Raw genomic sequence first — 19,751 nt, forward strand, 5'->3', positions numbered from 1 at the left:
TGGAGAACATAAATAGCTTATCTAGTTGAGGCAGCACGGGGAAAGGAAATACATGAGCAGCACTGAAACTACTTCTAGCTCTGGACTTTTGAAATGGGGTACTGAGGCCCCAATCCTCCATGCTTACTGCCTTCTGGAAATAATCATTGGCATTTAGTAGCCAGCAGCATGGTTACTGCTGTACAAACAACAAGAGCTGCCCTGGCCTGAGGTGGTGAGCCTCTAGCATAGATCAGGTGATAATTAGCTGCTAGGACTTAGGGGCCTACACCACCAGTTCAGTAGGAGTTGGGGGTAGGGCACCTGATCGATGGGAACCTGTGCTCTATACCATTGAGGCTGCAGCCACAGCTACAGGGCTTAGGGTACCCTATTCTTTCTTCAGCATCCCAACCCCAGCGGATAAGTGTTTTTTAGCATAATAATTGTGGCTGAGTCTGAGGGTGATGAGTTTCAGGCCCTCTTGAAGTCCATTCCACCTCTCCTTTTCTGTTGCTGGGCTATGGAAATGGATGTGGCTGGGATAGCAGGGGCTATCTAGTTGATCATGGTTACTGGGGTGGAATGAATGAGTTATAATTAGGACCCTACCCAATTCATGGTCCATTTTGGTCAATTTCATGAACATAGGATTTTTTAAATTGTAAATTTCATTATTTCAGCTATTTAAATATTAAATTTCATGGTGTTGTGATGTTAGGGGTCCTGACCCATGAAGGGGTTGGGGGCAGCTTGCAGTAATACAACCCTTACTTCTGTGCTGGTGCGGGGGCCCTGCTGCCCTCAGCAGCCCCCCAGAACTAAGGATGGCATAGTATGGTATTGCCACCCTTACTTCTGTGCTGCTGCTGGAAGGGCGTTACCTTCAGAGCTGGGTGTCCAGCTCTGCAGGTAGTGCAGAAGTAAGGGTGGCAATACCATGAACCCTTTTGGGTCAGGACCCCTGATTTGAGAAATTCTGGTCTCCCTCTGTGAAGTATAATATAAAAGCACCCAAAAGACCAGCTTTCACTATTTGTGATGTGTGTTTCATAGCTGTGAATTGGATAGGGTCCTAGTTATAACTAGGGATCATAGAAATGCGTTTGCGACTGAAAAGCATGGCTGTGAATTTTTACGGGGCATCTTTACATTTTGTGAAAAAATAAAAATCTCTACAGCAGAACCCTATTTATCCGAGCCTCCCTTATCCTGATGAATTGAACCACCAGCTGCCTGAGAGAGGCCCCTGTCAGCCCGGTGGGTGGGGGCTGGGTACTGGGAACGTGGCTACAGGGGCTTCTGCTGTAGGACACTAAAACACGCCGTTCTGCGGCTGGGGAAACGAACGTCTCGTTTCCGCTCTACGGGGGGTTTTAGGGGAGAATTGTGGGTGGTTTACCCCAGCAAAGAGCACTGGGAACCCGGCTTGCAACCGGGCACTGCTGCCAGGTACCGCCCGCGGCCGCAGCCCGCCTCTAGCCTCCCGCAGCGCCAGCGGGGTGTGACGGGAGAAGCGGCTTCATTGAAAGAGGGGGCGGGAGGGCGTGGAGCCCCTACGGGCTGCAGGGGTGTGGGCGCCGGGAAGAGCTGCCTCTGAGGTCCCGGCAGCGGCTCAGGGCGCCTGACTGGCCCCGGCTGGCCACTCGAGAGACGCCTCAGTCCCGGCCCTGGGCGGGGCCGAGCCGCCGCCGGTTAAGGTCGGGCCCTGGGCAGGGCGGAAGCGGTGCGCGGGGAAGCGGCGGCGGCAGCAGCTTCCGGGCGGAGCGGGGCTGGGGCAGGCCCTGGCGCTGCGCTGGGATCGCCGCGGAGCTGGGCAGGGTGAGGCGCCGCCGCGCTAACCCCGCGCCCAGCCGGCCGCGGGCGCTGTCCCCAGTGGGGGTCGGGGGGACAGATGCCGCCCCTCGGTGGGCGCGGACTGGGGGCATCTCCCTGCGGGAAACCGCAAAACCCTGAAGGGAGCAAAGGCGGGTGGAGCTGGGGCCCGGCTTGGCGGGCCTCGCTACTTCAGTGTCACGCCGCGTTCATCCAGCGCTGCGCTCCCAAAACTCGTGATGACAGATCTGTAACCACCCCCGCCGCCCCGCCATTCATCCCCTTGCGCTGCACCCCCCAGGCTGCCCCGCGCACCCGCTCCTCTGCACCGCCATCCCACGCACCCCTCTGCTGCACCCCCTGCGCCGCCCCACGCACCCCCTCCTCACTACCTCCTCGGGTGCACCCCCCACGTACCCCTCCCCCTGCACCCCTCACCACCACCGTCTGCTGCCCACACTCCCACGCACAGCCTTCTCTCCTGCACCACCATCCTCTGCCCCCATGCACACCCTTCTCCGCTGCACCCCTCACCACCACCCCATGCACCCCCTCCTCTGCTGCACCCCACGCACCCCTTCCTCTGCTGCACCCTGCCCCATGCACAAATTCTGCTGCGCACACACCCCTGCCACCCCATGCCCACTCTCCTCTGCACCCCTTCCCACCGCCGCATGCACTTTTCTGCAACCCCCACACACCTCCTTTCACACTCCTGCCCCATTTTCCTCCTCACCTGTACACACAATTCCCTTCATTTCCTTTCTTCTCATCCCCGCCCCCCACACACACACGGGTGCTGGAACTGGGGGTGTGGGAGCACCTCCTAGCTTGAAGTGGTTTCCATCATATACTGGGTTTACAGGTTTTTTTAATGGCTTTCAGCACCCCCACTATACAAATTCTTCTAACACCACTGCCCATGTATGCTCTCACACTTCCACCAGTACTTATTCCCTCTCCTCTACCCCCTCATGCATAGACACATACATAACCTCCCCTTTGCCTCCAATAGGCACACAACTACTTCTCCCTTCCAACACTCCTCTCCACCAACCACCACTCCCTTGCACCTGGGCGTGCACAGACACACTCACTTTCCGCCTCCATGCACATGAAAGCAAACGCTCTCCTACGCATGCACAGATGGGCCCACTTAGCCTCTCTGGTGCTCTGGGTGCTGCATAGTAAAACTAGGGTAAGTTAAGTAAAACTTACTGTGTAGTTAAACATAGGCACGGCCTATTGCCCAGCCATTTGTTGGTTTTATTTAGCATTGTGTATTCACTCCCTCCTCATATTTCTTTTTCCTCTCTGAGGAGGTACTCTAGTTACTATGGCAACATAGATGTCATTAGACTGGCGGTGCTAAGTAACATCTGTAAGGGCTGCATAAATTCTGTTTATAGGATATTCTGACACAGCTAGCCAGTTTGCGAAATGTACTAACCTAAAGGAAGGCTTTCATGGCCACATATTTGAAACAGATGCCTGTCTTGCTTTCTGTCTAGAAAAGGTGTGGAATGTCTGGACATGCATAGTACGCTACTCAGATATAAAATCCCCTTCTTCCCCCATTGTGGGGATGTATAGGTCATCTCCCTGTAGAGTTTATGGATTAGAAAGCAGGGCTAGGGAAGAGTGTAAGAAAATGAGTAAAGAGTGAGGAAAGGGACATTTTAGGAAATCAGAATTACTGAGGTCTGCCTGTGCAGGTTTTGTTGGGAGGTAAGCTGTGCTTAATTTGTAATGAAAGAGGTACCAGGGCTCAAGAAAATTAGGTGCTAGGGTTCAAGCAATTTTTTTACATTCATAACTGATGCAGCAAGCCCAGAGGTTGCTGGGGCTATGAACTGTCAAGCTTAGAGGTGTGGGGGCTCAGCCATGGCAAGCCTTGGAACAAATTAACCTGTGGGGATAAGGCAAGTGACGAAGTCCATAACGTGTAATGCACCAGCTCACTAGAAAAGTGTTTCCCTAAACTCAGTTGATATTTTAATACTTGGCTCTAAAATGCCTAACCAACTTGTTTCTTATGTTTGAAACACAGGGGAGAGGTGAAACACAGTCTAAGGTGCTGAAAGATGCTGTGAAAAAGCATGGAAGATAAAAGACAGAGAGCCAGAGTACAGGGTGGCTGGGCTGGACCTGTTAAGAGCAGAGCAGCCTCACATGCAGGCAAGATATTTTGTGTTTCTTTGTGTTCCCGGTTATGTTAATATTTTTTCTCCTGTCTTTTTTTAAAATAATTTTAATTATTTAAGTTTTTCCTAATATTTTATAGAGGTATTCTAATCCTGAATGAATTTGATTTCTTGTGTGATCCTGGACGCATCATTTGATTCAAATAGCCCAGCTGGAATATCGGAGAGAGCTATAATTTCCATGAGAATTGATACTATAGTTTAGCTGAGTTGAGCTGCTTTGAGGAAATGAATTATATAAAGACTTACTGCTCATCTGTGACCCAGACATTTAGTATTCTAGGGAGAGCTGATAGGAACACCTGTAGTTGGTTTGTGTAATGCTTTGCATTAGAAGTCCGTATTTTTTCTAGTACATAACTTTGCCACCTTGTAACACTAAGACTGAAACTTTCCTTGCTTGCCCTCTGCCTCTTGCCGATTTTATTTATTTACTTATCTGTCTTTAAATTTCAGAACAATGGTTCATCCATTCTGAGAAAGAAGTTAGGGAAAACAGGTAGGGTAGTTTTGCCAGTGTTAATTTTTTTTCCCAGCAATTTATTTGAGGCGCTCTAGTATTTTCATGCTTTTAATAAGAACTTGAAATTTGGTAAGGTAATAGTCCTGGGGTGAGAGAGAGGTCTGTTTGCTACCCCTGTAGATATGTACTGAGATTTGCAGACTTAGAAGCAAGGGAAAGTCTCACATTTTCACATGTAGGACTTGTTATAGTCTTTCTTTTAAAATGTCTGTACATTCTGTCTGCATTGAGGCTGCTCCCTACCTCCACTGAGCTTTGTGGATACTAAGCATAGAGCTAGAGATCCTGCCTTGGTGGACAATGCTGCAGCAGCAACAAAATGCCGTTTGGCCTAGGGGAAGGTGTGCAAGAGGAGACCTTCCATTGACTAGTGTTAATAATTCCGTGCTCCTCACACTCGTTATTATCAAGAAAGTCCTTGTATCGCTGTCTTAGCAAGCAGACAAATCTAATTCCCCAGATTCAAGATGGGATGACTGAGAGGTTGCACAAGGGCACTTCAAAGCTGGGAGTAGAATTCAGGTCTCCAAAATGGTAGACCCAAGTCTACTTCACAGCCACTTTGCCTTTTAGAATGATGTGCCAAATCTGTGTTTAGCTGTGCTCTCCATAATTGTTGTCCATACTCCCCTCCAGAGCCAGAAATAGAATCCAGGATGCCTGATTCCCAGTATTCCTATGCTTGCAAAAAACTAATTATGTAAGTCACCTCAATGTATATTGTCTTCCACTCGTGGTTGATTCATACTGAGGATCACAGCTTGTTACCAGTTTCTCCTGTAGCACAAATTGTAGTGGTCTGTGCTGGGTATCTGGGTTCCAGTCTTGCTGATGACTAGTACCAGAGTGGGGGCGCTCAGTATCTTTCTACATGAAGTGTGAGAGCATGTGTAATTCTGTGGGCCAGTTAATGACAGAAAGGTAAGGGAAGTGTCATTTGAGAGGTAAAAATCTACAGAATTAAAATGACACCTTACTTTGCTGTCACTAACTTGTCCATAGAATGAGATTTTACTACATTATACTTCCAGACTGTGATGGAATTATCTTTTTTTGGTTTGTTTTTTTATCTTAGAAAATTACACTTACAAAACTGTTAAGAGCATTGCAAACTGAAGTGCTCAGAAGATAGGAAATGCTGGAATTAAAGTTGCCTGTATCCCCTTAATTCAGCCCCCTGGTGTGTAGATTTTTTGGGGTATGTAATAAACACATTTCCTAAATATCTTTTGAGTAGAATCATAATATTCCCTGAAGTCACACCACTCATATTTTCAGCACCATAGGGGGGTGAGCTCTTTGATGGAAAGCCTCTTCTACCTCACCATAGTCTAACACAAACAATGGCCACTATGATTTTAAATGACTCACTTTTGTCAATTGGGTTGAAACAATTTTTATTTACTTCAGTTTATAAATTAGTTAAAAATGCTCCTGTCCTAGATTTTAGGTGCTTTTAACGATTATTAAAGACATGTCTGACTCTTCCCTTGCTCTTTTTTAAAACTTTGGCGTAAGGGGGGAAACCTTGAAAACTGAACAGTGATTCCGTTAGTTGTCTCTTACAAGAATATTGGGTTTGCCACATAGTGAGATGTTCATTTCACTGATCCCACTAGTTTGCTTGAGCCTGATCTTTTCTTTGCCTTAGCTCCTGGGGCTTCTGCGGCGAGGAACCTTGTGTCAGTGGGCACTGATCAGACCTGGATGAGAAGAGAACAGCTTCCACCCAAAAGACAATTTGTGTTTAAAGAACCAGCAGAGGTAAAAATGTAGATGGGTGTCCTGTCATCTCATCTCTTTGTTAAATGGAAGAACAGCTTATTTTTAAAATTAGTTGGTCTTATGAGGTGTAGTTCAAGAATACTAATATCTCAGTCCAAGCTTTTGGGGCCTCTAGAACACACACTTTACAAACACATTGCATGTGTGCTTACAGAAAGCTAGGACCATCTTAACTGGCCCAAAATATTTTGATTTTTATTCTACCAATCAGTGCCACTTTGTTCAGCAGAAGCAAATAAAATACTCTGGTCTAAAGCCAGAAAAATTAGCTCTGCCTGTTGCTCCTGCTGGGAATGCTATGTTGGCAGCATAGTCAACCCCTGATTTCTGATGGGCAGAGGAGAGTCCGATCCAAGTTTCAACCATTACCCCTTGGTATACCAGGGGATTACAGGGTAATGTGTTCACCCCAATGGGAAGTGAGTTTGGTTGCTTAGCCCTGTAAGACTGAAAAGGCAGTGCCTCACTTTTTTTCTTGTAACTGTGCCAACATGCTCTCTGAATGGGACTACATCCTGCTTTCCTCACATGGAAGGAGGTTTACTATGATGAGGCAAACTGAAAACGGTTTAGCTGAATGGGCCCTCCAAGAGCGACATTTACTTGAAGGAGAGAAGCTGGTCTCACTGAGACAATGAAATGATTATCAGGACAGCATGGTTGCTGATGACTTCCATTCTAGACCTAAGCCCTACTACGTAGGTGTCGACTACATGGGTGCTCTGGGGATTAAGCACCCATCCAAAAAAAATAGGGGGGTGCTCAGTACCCAGGAGCCACCAATAGGTGGCAGTAGCATGTATGTGGCTCACAGTGAAACGGAAGACGGAACGCCTCCACCAGCAAAAACAAAAGTTAGCGCCTGTTCCCCCTCCCCTTCCTTTCTGTTGCAATGGTAAAGATTAAACCACTTCTGGCTTTCACAGGAGACAACCATCCCAAGCTATGCAGGGGATTTTAGACGAGTAACTCTTGCTGCCCAGTCTCTCTATATTTTTTTGCTGCTTGTCTGAAACTGGAGAATTGCTGAGCCCCTCCCTCCAGGGAGTCGCTTCTGATTTTTAATCTGTGAAGGCAGGGAAAGTGATTCTCCAGTCTCAGTGGGTGACCAGCAGCTATCTGAGCAAACCAGTTCTCCTCTAGCTAGCCCTACTTGCTGTAATTAGCAGGTGACTCCAAAGAAGTACTAGCTGCTGGTGGGTGTTTCAGAGTGATACTGTCACCATTTCAAAACTGCCAGAGAATATATCTGTGTGTTGATTAGCATTTCAGAACTGAGGGGCAGGCAGGTGTTGAAATCCCAAATTGGAGGTGGGAGCTGGACTAGGATCAAAGCCCCTGTGAAGGTTTTGATATCTACACAATCACCACAGGGCTAGGAGTTCAGCCCTGTATAGCTGAGGCATGTCAGCCCATTGGTGTACATACTTATGTGGTTTTCTTGATGCCTGTCAGGTGGAACGCAAAGCTCCAGAGCCAAGAGTGATAGAGTGAGTATAATACTGGCTTCGCTACCCTCATTGTGTTACTTTCTCCTCCCCCAGCCCATGGTGGGATGGACTAGATGGGTCTTCTGCATTTCTAATTGCTATATCTGTGGAAAGAATTTTCAGTACAAAATATGATGTCCAGACTCAACTCTTTGATCCCAAACAGATTTTATATTCAGTAAAGTCCAAATCTTTTTTCATTTGTTTTAATTGTTTTGTTGGGTTTGTACAAACCAGTAGGAAAGAACAGTGGGGCTTTGTAACATAATTGGTCAGTTATACATAATTTTGGTTTTGGATCTGTGCAAAGGAGGTAGGATCAACGCACACAGCTTTCTCCCATCCTCTTTATTCTTTTGCCATGACAATGTTGTTTCTGTGCTTCAGGTTTGTAACATGGGGATAAGGTGTTAGGTTGGGTATATTTGGAGATTTGTAATCCAAAACTAGCGTGTGTTTGGGGGCATCTCCATACTGAAGAATATCTTTGCTTTTCAACTGAGAACAGGAGCAGAATCAAGTAAACTGTTAGGTATATTTTTAATACTTTGGTCAGTATGTTAATGGTGATGAAGATGGTCCCTAGATTTAAAACCTGTTTTTCCTTCCCAACAAAGTTAGGTTGCTGTGTATGTGATTGTCAATTCTCCCTTGTTAACATATTTATCTGGAATGATCCCTAATATAAATTGTTTTGGAAGTTGCAACTTGAAATCCTAAACTTCTTGATGTAAGGGCAGATCCAGATGCAGTCAAAATTCCAGGCTACATCTGTCCCATGTTTAGTGCAAGTAGCAGGGATGGCAGATCAAACACTTTTTACCATGAGTGCTGAAGAATTGTAGCTGTTAGTAGGTATCACCATCAGACTGATAGTGGGCCTGTGTAATCAAGTTCTTCAGGCCATTGATGATCTTCCAGTGTGACATGGAGAGCTCATTCCCAGGATATGCTTATTCCTTGTGTGTCTCCTTGTGTCATCCAATCATTAAATTACAGACTTCGGAATGGAGATTTGTTTGGGGTCAAAGGAGTTTCCTTAATGGGCAGTTCCTCAGAGTTGGGTTGTAGAGCTAATTCTTAGGATACTTGGCCAGTCATTTATTATTTCTTTCAAAAATTGTAAATATTTCCCTTTATGGAATTTTACATCTGCTGTTCATGTACTAGACTAGATAGGTATTGGTTACAGAAAATTAATCCAGGTGCAGTACCAAGGTGCCCAGCACTGGTGTGGTTGAGGGAATAATTCCACTTAATGTACTCTTGTTATGGGACGTGCAGAGTTTTCTGTCCTGATTCACTGAGAAATCATTGCTCCAGGATGTTACTAAATAGCATTTCACTAGAAGCACTTAGAGAAGCCGTGAAAGTAGCTGACCTTTCAGTCTGTTTATTAAAGCTTCACAGTTCCCATTTCAGAGTGGGTGATAGAGTAATAACAGAAAGGAAAGAAAGTACAGCTGTATCCAGAGAACTTAATAAATACATAATTTTTAGAAATACATTGAAGGCCCCTCATCATGAATAGGTCGGAATATGAACAAGTGGCTGCTAGGCAGCTCTCTAACACCACATTCTACAAGCCATTACCTCTGATCCCACTGAGGGTTATTAAAAGAAACTACACAATCTGCTCAAGAAACTCCCTGAAAAAGCACAAGAACAAATCTGCACAGACACACCCCTAGAACCGCAACCAGGGGTATTCTGTCTGCTACCCAAGATCCATAAACCTGGAAATCCTGGACGCCCCATCATCTCAGGGATTGGCAGCCTGACAGCAGGATTGTTTGGCTATGTAGACTCCCTCCTCAGGCTGTACACTACCAGCACTCCTAGCTATCTTCGAGGCACCACTGACTTCCTGAGGAAACTAAAATCCATTGGTGATCTTCCAGAAAACCCCATGCTGGCCACTATGGATGTAGAAGCCCTCTACACCAACATTCCACATGAAGATGGACTATAAGCCGTCAGGAACAGTATCCCCGATGATGTCACGGCAACCCTGGTGGCTGAACTTTTTTGACTTTGTCCTCACCCATAACTATTTCACATTTGGGGACAATGCATACCTTCAAGTCAGCGGCACTGCTATGGGTACGCGCATGGCCCCACAGCATGCCAACATTTTTATGGCTGAACAACGCTTGCTCAGCTCTCGTCCCCTAACACCCCTACTCTACTTGCGCTACATTGATGACATCTTCATCATCTGGACCCATGGAAAAGAAGCCCTTGAGGAATTCCACTATGACTTCAACAATTTCCGTTCCAGCATCAACCTCAGCCTGGACCAGTCCACACAAGAGATCCACTTCCTGAACACTATAGTGCTAATAAGCGACGGTCGCGTAACCACCCTATACTGGAAGCCTACTGACCGCTATACTTACCTACACGCCTCCAGCTTTCATCCAGACCACATCACACGATCTATCGTCTACAGCCAAGCTCTAAGATACAACCACATTTGCTCCAACCCCTCAGACAGAGACAAACACCTACAAGATCTCTATCAAGCGTTCTTACAACTACAGTACCCACCTGCTGAAGTGAAGAAACAGATTGACAAAGCCAGAAGAATACCCAGAAGTCATCTACTACAGGACAGGCCTAACAAAGAAAGTAACAGAATGCCACTAGCTGTCACCTGCAGCCCCCAACTAAAACCTCTCCAACGCATCATCAAGGATCTACAACCTATCCTGAAGGACGATCCTTCACTCTCTCAGATTTTGGGAGACAGGCCAGTCCTTGCTTACAGACAGCCCCCCAACCTGAAGCAAATACTCACCAATAACCACATACCACACAACAAAAACACTAACCCAGGAACCTATTGCAACAAAGCCCGTTGCCAACTCTGCCCACATATCTATTCAGGGGACACCATCATAGGAGCTAATCACATCAGCCGCACTATCAGAGGCTCATTCACCTGCACATCTACCAATGTGATATATGCCATCATGTGTCAGCAATGCCGCTCTGCCATGTACATTGGCCAAACCAGACAGTCTCTACGTAAAAGAATAAATGGACACAAATCAGATATCAAGAATTATAACATTCAGTCGGAGAACACTTCAATCTCTCTGGTCACTCAATTTCAGACCTAAAGGTCGCAATATTAGAACGAAAAGAACGAGAGACTGCTGAATTGGAATTAATTTGCAAACTGGACACCATTAAATTAGACTTGAATAAAGACTGGGAGTGGATGGGTCATTACACAAAGCAAAACTATTTCCCATCCTGATTCCCCCCTCGCCCCCCCACTGTTACTCTCACCTTCTTGTCAACTGTTGGAAATGAGCCATCCTGATTATCACTACAAAAGATTTTTTTTCTCCTCCTGATAATAGCTCACCTTAATTGATCACTCTCGTTATAGTGTGTATGGCAACACCCATTTTTTCATGTTGTGTATCTGTCTTCCTACCATATTTTCCACTGCATGCATCTGATGAAGTGGGTTTTAGCCCACGAAAGCTTATGCTCAAATAAATTTGTTAGTCTCTAAGGTGCCACAAGTACTCCTTGTTTTTTTTTGCTGATACAGATTAATACGGCTACCACTCTGAAACCTGGCCATTTTCAATTGTTCTACTTCTGTTTGAGGGGGGTCTGGGTGGAGGAGTCCCCAGCTGCCATTATGAAAATCTGGCAAGCAGGACAGAGTTCATATAATGCCCTTTTCCTCACTAAATCTCTGTACTGTATTGCACAGGTCTTTCAGGATTACTGCTTTGGCAGTCCTCATAAACACATCATGATGTGCAATACACGGTTCATTAAATATCACTTTTCTCACCATTATATAGGTTAGACTCTGTGGGCATGCAAATGTGCACAGTGCTGTACAGTAAATAATTGTGCAGCACAAATCAGAGTTCCTGCCCCAAAGAATGTACATTCTAAAGCAAGAGTGTGATGTAGTTGATAGAGCAGAAGACTGAATCAGGAGAGGTGAATTATATTGCTTTTTCTATTACTCACTTGCCCAAAGCTACAGAGCAAGTCGCTTTAACTCTCTGTACTTAATTTTCTCCTTTGAAAATGAGGATGATGATATATACCTCACAGACAGCATAATTAATGATCTACACTTTTGGATTCTTGGACAGAAGTGATGTACAATTGCAAAGTCTTGTTTGTTAATAAAGTTACTGCAAAACATCATACATGGATTGGGTGTGGATGCAAAATCAAATGTATGGTACTCTGAAGCATTTCCTCCACATACATTTACTACAAGTCTTTGAGGGAGGAAGGAGGTGGGTAATTGTGATTAGCAGGCTGTTCAGGCACATGGGACAGCATGAAGTTTGGAGCTAGTGAAGGAAACAATGGAAGTAGTTGAGAGACAAGCTCAGGCAGACCATTTATAGACAAATATCTGCACTTCACAGCAATGCAGCTGGTAGCTGACAGAACAACTATTTTACCTCATGCAGCAGTTAAAATGTCATTTTCAAATCTGTCACCTAGTTTATATGTGGCACGTAGCACTTCCCACGGCATATTTATTTTGCTGCGCTAGATAAAATGAGGGCAGCTGCCATCTAACTCAAGTTCCTGACTGTGGTCTCCTCAGCATGAGCCAGACTGTGTGTGTTTATATTATGTATTTGGAAGGAGAACAGGGCCGTGAGGTCCCTTTTCCTTTAGCTCCCCTCCATCGTCCCTCTCTACTTTTCGCTGGAACCTGTAAACTCTGTAGTGAGTATTTGGCCAGAATGGAGGCTCCCACAAGCAATGCGAGGTGATCTGTGAGGGTAGACCATGTTGCTTCCATAGCACTCCCAGCTTCTCTGGCTTCCTTCTTCCTAGCGTCATTGCCCCTTCATGGTAGTATGTTGCACTGCCCTTAGACCCCATTCCTTAACCCAGGTTTGCATATGACTGGACCATGCATAGTCATCCATATGTATTATCTGTTTCTTGTATTTCATCCACCTGATGGCTGTTTCCTTTCCATGTCCTCAGTGAACAGGGCCTGCATGAGATCAGCACGTTGCCAACAGGAGTGTCTCGGTAAGTTGATTATTTTTTAAGCATGTTGGTTGCTATTGAGTAATGTAATGGCATTCAGTCTTTCGAAGACTCCACTGGGATTTTGGTGATGCAGAGGATGGCTCTGGCAGGGATGTTGTTTCTCCCATGCCACCTTATGTGTAAGATGGTGCTGGAGGGGGGATTCTGGCCCCTGGCTTAACTGGTACATCAGGCTGCAGTGATGTGGTTAATTCTGAGCAGCATGGAAAAAGTTAGGAATCTGTTGTTGGTGTAAGTGAAAATGAATTTATGCAGGTTATTAGTGTGTTCAACTTCCAGTGGTATAGAGGAATAGATAAAGTGGCCTTGATTGATTAGTCCATACCCTAATGTAGGTCACTATAAACTCTTGGGGCAGTAGTCTTCATTTTTTCATTTTGGAATCATCACAACCCTGATGTTACCAGGAGCAGGATGTTAGGTGATGCAGAGTATCTTACTGTTACTGGACTAGCACTTCCCTCCGACCTGGTAATTATCAAACACAAACCAAGAAGGGACACATCACTCTGTCAGTCAGGAAGGATAATTTAGCAGTAACAGAGTAGGCCCAGAGCATTTCTTGACCATTTAATTGTATTATGGTCCAAGATACGTATTATCCTCAGCTGGTCGTTATTCCCCAGGAAACAGCCCAGGCTGCAGTCTTTATTGCTAATCTAAAGAAAGATGCCGGGGAAAGGTTTAACCTCTCTCTTTATTCGTTTCATGTGTAAATGTCCTGTGTTGCTGCGTATACAATGGGCATTTCTAGGCAATTAACATCCTGTGGGTTAGCCAATCTGGTATTGAGATTTTGTTCTGTGTATCAGCTAAAAAGAACGTGTTAGGATTCTGGGTTGAAGCATATTTCAATAAAGTGATTTGGAATCTCTCAAGTCATCTTTCTCAAAGAGAGAATCTCTGTAAAAATGACATTTACAAAGTTCTCTGTACAGCCTCCCCATCCCTTTGTAAATGTTTACATACTTATAACTGCCCTCCCTATCTCTGTAACTGCATGTGTCCCTGGGAGTCACAGCAGTGTAACAGAGGGTCATACTAATGGCTAGAGCCCTGCAAATCTGTGAATATCCATTTTATATCCACTGATCATTTTTGTGGATTGCATATCAGATGCAGATACAAATTTTGTATCGGTGTAGGGCTCTACTAATGGCCTACGGAGCCTTGGTACAACAGGATCCAGCTTTTTAACAGGCTGCTAATAGTTGACCAACGATAAGAAGGACTTCAGGCTTCTCACCCTTTAAGATGACTACCCCTTTTTATTGCTGATGGAATGTAGGTATATTTCAGCAACAGTTCCACTTGTAACTGGTATATCTGGTAGCAGTAGGTGCTTATTTGAGAAAATACTTTTTAGCACTTCTTCTAATCCAAAACAGAAGTCACACATTTAGGCGATGTAATGGGTGCAGAAGACACTCGTCCACGTTTCCAGTGATCTGTGATCACAACTCTGTGCTAAGGAAATGAAACTCATTCCATACACAGCCATCATGTCAATAAAAACTTCTAGGTAGTCCAGAACAAGGCACTCCATGGCTTGTTGTATCACATAGGCCAAGCTTGCTGCCAGTCCAGAAATGCCTGCAAAAGCCATGAGAACAGTCCTGATGCGACATTCTAGATCCTCTACATGGAAGAACTCAACAAATCCCTCTGAGCTTCTTTGGTTAGCTAGCCATTCTTGTTTGTATGTGACTAGTAGGAATCGTTGTCATCACAGATGTGCTTGTGTGTGGATGCAATTCTCTTGGCTTACGCTTTTCAGATTTACTGAAAGAAACAAGGATCACAATTCTATCTGTTTGTTATTCCATCACTGAAAATGTAGGTCGTAACTGCAGACATACTGACTTTAGATCTTCCTAATTCTTGAGGTCTAGCTTCTGAAGCATCGTAGAATCATAGAATATCAGGCTTGGAAGGGACCTCAGGAGGTCATCTGGTCCAACCCCCTGCTCAAAGCAGGGCCAATCTCCAATTTTTGCCCCACATCCCTAAATGGCTCCCTCAAGGATTGAACTCACAACCCTGGGTTTAGCAGGCCAATGCTCAAACCACTGAGCTATCCCTCCCAGCCATCACAGGGATCCTCCCGGCTCCTGCCTGCCAACTTCTTGTTAGGATTCTAGTCTTTTCTGATTAGACAGAGATTTAGGTGCATTAGGATAGTAATACTCTAAATGATCTCTGAATGATCTCTGAATATTTATTTATAACCTGACCTGCCAGCGGTGGAGCAAAGACAGCTGTTTTCTCTTCTTGACTTATATTAAGATGATCTGTCTAGTTCTACTTTTCATTCATTTATATCCTTTTCCTGGTCAAAGCTGTGATATCCTGTGACCTAATAAGAAAGCCGACAGGTAACTTCACCCCTATTTTCTGCTGACAGATGAATGCATGGTGGCTACATTGTATGGTTAAAGAAGGGATGCTGAAAAATGTTAGGTATGAAATTTGACTTGCTTTAAAATAATGAAAATATGAGCAGATAACAGTCTATGTCCTTTTAGTTGAGTTTACTTTTGGGGTTAATACTCATAAAATCTCACATTGTGCTGCATTGTGCTAGGATATAGTGGCTAGAATTTTTAAATTGTGGCTAGTGATTTTGGCTACCTCTGTTTCTGGGTACCCAGCCAGAGAGATCTTAGAGAGGGTGGATTTTCAAAAGGGGCTGAGCACCTACCTTCTAAACCCTGGCCTTTGTAACTCATCTCCTATTGGTCACCTGAAAATGGAGGCACCCAAAATCATAAGACACCTTTGAAAATCTTGGCCTGTTTCTACAGGAGGTATAATTGCATTTAAATGCAGTCCCGCATTATCTGCTGACATCTGCACTATTAACCCTTGAAATTGGAGTATTTAATAAAAACCCAGGTATATGCACAGGATACTTTTCTTTCTTCCTCTCTTCAATCTGTAACTTTTCTCCACTAGGGTTCGTTTGATTCCTGGCTTCATTGACTCAAAACAAGCTGACTGGATGTTTGAACAACTGCTCCAAGAGATCCCCTGGAGGCAGAGAACTCACCTCAGGCAGGGTAAATGTACAGTATTTCTTAATGTAATTACCTTGACTCCTATGTCAAAATCCTTACTCTTGCTTTCATTTCCTATCACCTTGACTGTTAGAATTCCTTTGTCTCTTCCCTCCCAAGTCTCAGTTTTCCAGACTCACATGTAGAGAGTGCTGTGGCTCAGTTTTTACATATCTAAAGAGGCATGTCCGCATCATCCTATCCTCAAACAACTCTGTGATGCCCCATTAATTCCAGATCAAAGTGAAAATTACCCTCCTAGAACTGCTCTGCTCTGTCCCTTCAAACATTCTCACCACTGATGTTGCTAGTCTTCTCCTCTGCAGTCCCTGCTTTTTTCTCTCTCTCCACACATCATCTCTCATTTAAAATCTCAGCTGTAAATAATTCTCTTCTCCCTTGTCTTTGACGATTACATTTTCTTTTTCTGCTTCTATTCTATTTTATTTAATTCTGTAAAGCATTTTGGTTGCAATTTGTTAGACTGCAGAACACAGCCTTACTTTAGACTGATGTGTGCAGTAAGCCTGTAAAATATCTGCTATTCCAGTTGTGTGCACTGGGAGGCACCTGTGCTATTTCTTAGCCGCTGTTACTCAGCGCTGGGCACAAGGTTATAATGTTATCTAGCTGGTATAGAACAGGCCCAGAGAACCCTTATCCTAGTCCTGCCAACCAAGCCATTGGTCCTGAACAAACCTGTTCAAAGCCTGCATTTCTTCTTTGAGTGCTTGCTCATGTCTATTCCATACGAGGTGTGTGTGCTCGCCACATGCACCGGTGCTGAAAGTTTTTTCTCTCAGCAGTATCCGTAGGGGACCAGCGGTGGCACCCCCTCAAGTGGCACCCGCATGGCATGGTATAAGGGGTGCCACCGGCTCCCCCCACCCTCAGTTCCTTCTTGCCACCAGTGACGGTGCTGGAACTTCTGCTGCTTCGGCTAACAAGTTCTTGCGAACTTTCAAAACCTGTAATATAGTTGTATATAGTTAGTAGTTCTTAGTTACCCTTAGTAGTAGTTCTCAACTCTTCGTTAGTCCTGAACGGGACTCAGCCAGGTGATGGAGCATGCCCCGGTCCCCAGGCTTTAAGCCCTGCGATTGCTGCCAACGGCCTACGCCTGTTAGTGATCCACTTACCGGCTGCCTAAGATGCTTAGGCAAAGGGCACATAAGTGACAAGTGCCGTATCTGCAAGTCCTTCAAACCATCCCTGGCTCGTGAAAGGCAGCTCCAGGTCTCAAGTCCAAAGAGATGCTGCGGTGCTTCAAGCAACACTCCGCTTTCTGGGCCTACTGGTGAATGACAAAAAGTCGATGTTGGTGCTAGTGCAGAGGATGGAGTTCATTGGAGCAGTCCTCGACTCTACCTGCACCAAGGCATTCCTGCTGCTGAAAATGTTCCACATGATGGCGAACCTCATCGAGGAAGTCTCCACATTCCCTCTGACTACAGCCAGGGTCTGTCTGCGCCTGCTGGGCCACATGGCAGCTTGCACTTACATGGCCTACCATACCAGGCTCTGGATGCAGCCCCTGCAACAATGGTTCGTGATGGTCTATTCCCAGTCCTGAGACCCCCTGGAGAAGATCATTACCATTCCCCAGGTGATACTTAGCTCACTGCGATGGTGGACCAACAGGACAATCCTTGAAAGGTTCCGTTCGACAACCCTCCTCACTGCATTGAGTTGGTATCAGACGCCTCGGACCTCGGCTGAGGGCACATCTTGGCAACCTCCAGACACAAGGGATGTCATCCCTGGAGGAGGCATGGTTACATATAGACGTCAAAGAGCTCCAAGCAGTCCAGCTGGCGTGCAGATTCTTCTTGGCCCACCTGTCGGGCAAGGTGGTACAAGTCCTGACCGACAACAGGGCTGGCGAGACGCTTCCCGAGGTGCGAGCTCCCCTCCCGCAGTGGGATTTTAGCTTGGTCCTCTCTAGGCTCACTAGCCTGCCCTTTGAACCACTGGGTTCCTGCTCCCTTTCCCATCTGTCATGGAAGGTCGCATTCCTGGTGGCGGTGGGGTCGGCGAAAAGGGTCTTGGAAATTAAAGCCTTGACCTCAGAACCGCTGTACATGGTCTTCTACAAAGATAAGATTCAGTTGTGGCCGCACCCAGCCTTCCTGCCAAAGGTGGTCTCCACCTTCCATATGAACCAGGACATTTTCCTCCCAGTGTTCTGTCCCAAACTACACAAGACCAGTGAAGAGAGGTGTCTTGATGCCCTGGACATCCAGAGGGCCTTGGCTTCTTACTTAGAACGTACCAAGGCTTTCCGAAAATCGACTCAACTCTTCATCGCTACAGCAAATTTCCTCACAAAGGATTTCCAGTTGGATTACTTCATGCATAAGGACCTGTTACGACCTGGCAAGGGTTCTGCCGCTGCTGATTGTCAGAGCCCACTCGAAGAGAGCGCAGGCATCTTCGGCGGCCTTCCTGGAATACATCCCTATCCAGGACATCTGTAAAGTCTCAACGTGGTCCTCTGTTTGCACGTTTACCACTCATTATGCCATCACTCAGCAAGCCAGGGATGACGCTGGGTTTGGCAGAGCTGTGTTGCAATCTACACCTACGTGAACTCCTACCCCTCTCCAGAGGTACTGCTTTAGAGTCACCTAATATGGAATGGACATGAGCAAGCCCTCAAAGAAGAAACCTGGTGTTCTTCGAGATGTGTTAGAATCATAGAATATCAGGGTTGGAAGGGACCTCAGAGGGTCATCTGGTCCAACCTCCTGCTCAAAGCAGGGCCAATCCCCAACTAAATCGTCCGGATAGCATGTTGCTCATGTCCATTCCACAACCCGCCCTCCTTCCCCACTGTCGGAGTTTCCAGCAAGAAGGAACTGAGGGTGGTGGGAGCCATTGGGGCCCCTTATACCGCACTCTATGCAGGCGCCACTCCAGGGGGTGCCAGAGCCAGTCCCCTATGGATACTGCTGAAGGAAAAATTCCCGGCACCGGTGCATGTGGTGAGCGCGCACATCTCGAAGAACACCAGTTACGGAAAAGGTAACTGTCTTTTTTTTTTTATTGAGGAATACTAAAGGGAGTGCAGAATGGTAACAGTTACATATCAAACATGTTAAGTAACCACTAAGATAATTCTGTCACAAGTTGAAGAGGCTGAAAGTGCTTTTATCCTGTTTTAGGATCAAACCACACACTAGGGATATCTGGCAAAATGTACTGATTAGCCCAGCTGCACACAGCTTATGTTTTACTTCACCAGTGCTCCCTCCACCTTCCCATTGCTCCATCCTTTTCAGTAGACATTCCCTAAAACTGATGCGAATGTTTTGGGCATCATTGCAAGGTTTAAACTAGAAGAAAGCAAAGCAACCCAGAGGTACAGGTAAAGCTTCAGGTTGGTCTCACCATCCATACCTCACCCCAGTGTGCCTACCTGTTGTAGCACAGAAGATGAGAGATTCTGCATGGTTCTGAGACCTCTGCAAGGCATGGACCCCACACAGAGAAACTTAGAATTTCAGACCTATTTCTGAATGTCCTTGTTTAATTGGGTACCATTTAGACTCTTCATGGAGGGCTGAGCACATTTTAGGGGCCACCTTTTAATTTTTGGTGAGAAGGTTATTGCTTCTTGATTATCACTTGCAAGAAGTTTCCTGATAGTCTTGCACTTTCACCTCTTCACTTTCTAGCCACTTTCTGATTTGTAAAGTTTTCCTATTGTTCTTTCTTAGATCTATCTTACAAGGAGCCCAGACTTACTTCCTGGTATGGGGAACTTCCTTACACTTACTCCAGGTTAACGATGCAGCCAAATCCTAATGTACGTATTAATTGATGATGGCTTTTT

General features: G+C 45.6%; 1 protein-coding gene across 7 annotated transcripts in view; it reads left to right on the forward strand.

Moving 5' to 3' along the window:
* Positions 1 to 1,281: 1,281 nt before the first annotated feature.
* ALKBH3 (alkB homolog 3, alpha-ketoglutarate dependent dioxygenase) overlaps positions 1,282 to 19,751 on the forward strand; it is a 72,123-nt gene continuing 53,653 nt past the window's right edge. For 2 of the 7 annotated variants that reach the window (XM_075129534.1, XM_048854361.2), the window contains exons 1-7: positions 1,687 to 1,800; positions 3,845 to 3,972; positions 6,173 to 6,285; positions 7,762 to 7,796; positions 12,792 to 12,839; positions 15,816 to 15,919; positions 19,636 to 19,724. In XM_075129534.1, coding sequence (XP_074985635.1) covers positions 3,894 to 3,972; positions 6,173 to 6,285; positions 7,762 to 7,796; positions 12,792 to 12,839; positions 15,816 to 15,919; positions 19,636 to 19,724 — 468 coding nt within the window. In that variant the 5' untranslated portion in view covers positions 1,687 to 1,800; positions 3,845 to 3,893. The other 5 variants (XM_048854363.2, XM_048854362.2, XM_048854360.2 and 2 more) reach the window with 5 other exon arrangements.

This window comes from Caretta caretta, chromosome 6 (genome assembly GCF_965140235.1).
Source record: "Caretta caretta isolate rCarCar2 chromosome 6, rCarCar1.hap1, whole genome shotgun sequence".
Classification (NCBI taxonomy): Eukaryota; Metazoa; Chordata; order Testudines; family Cheloniidae; genus Caretta; species Caretta caretta.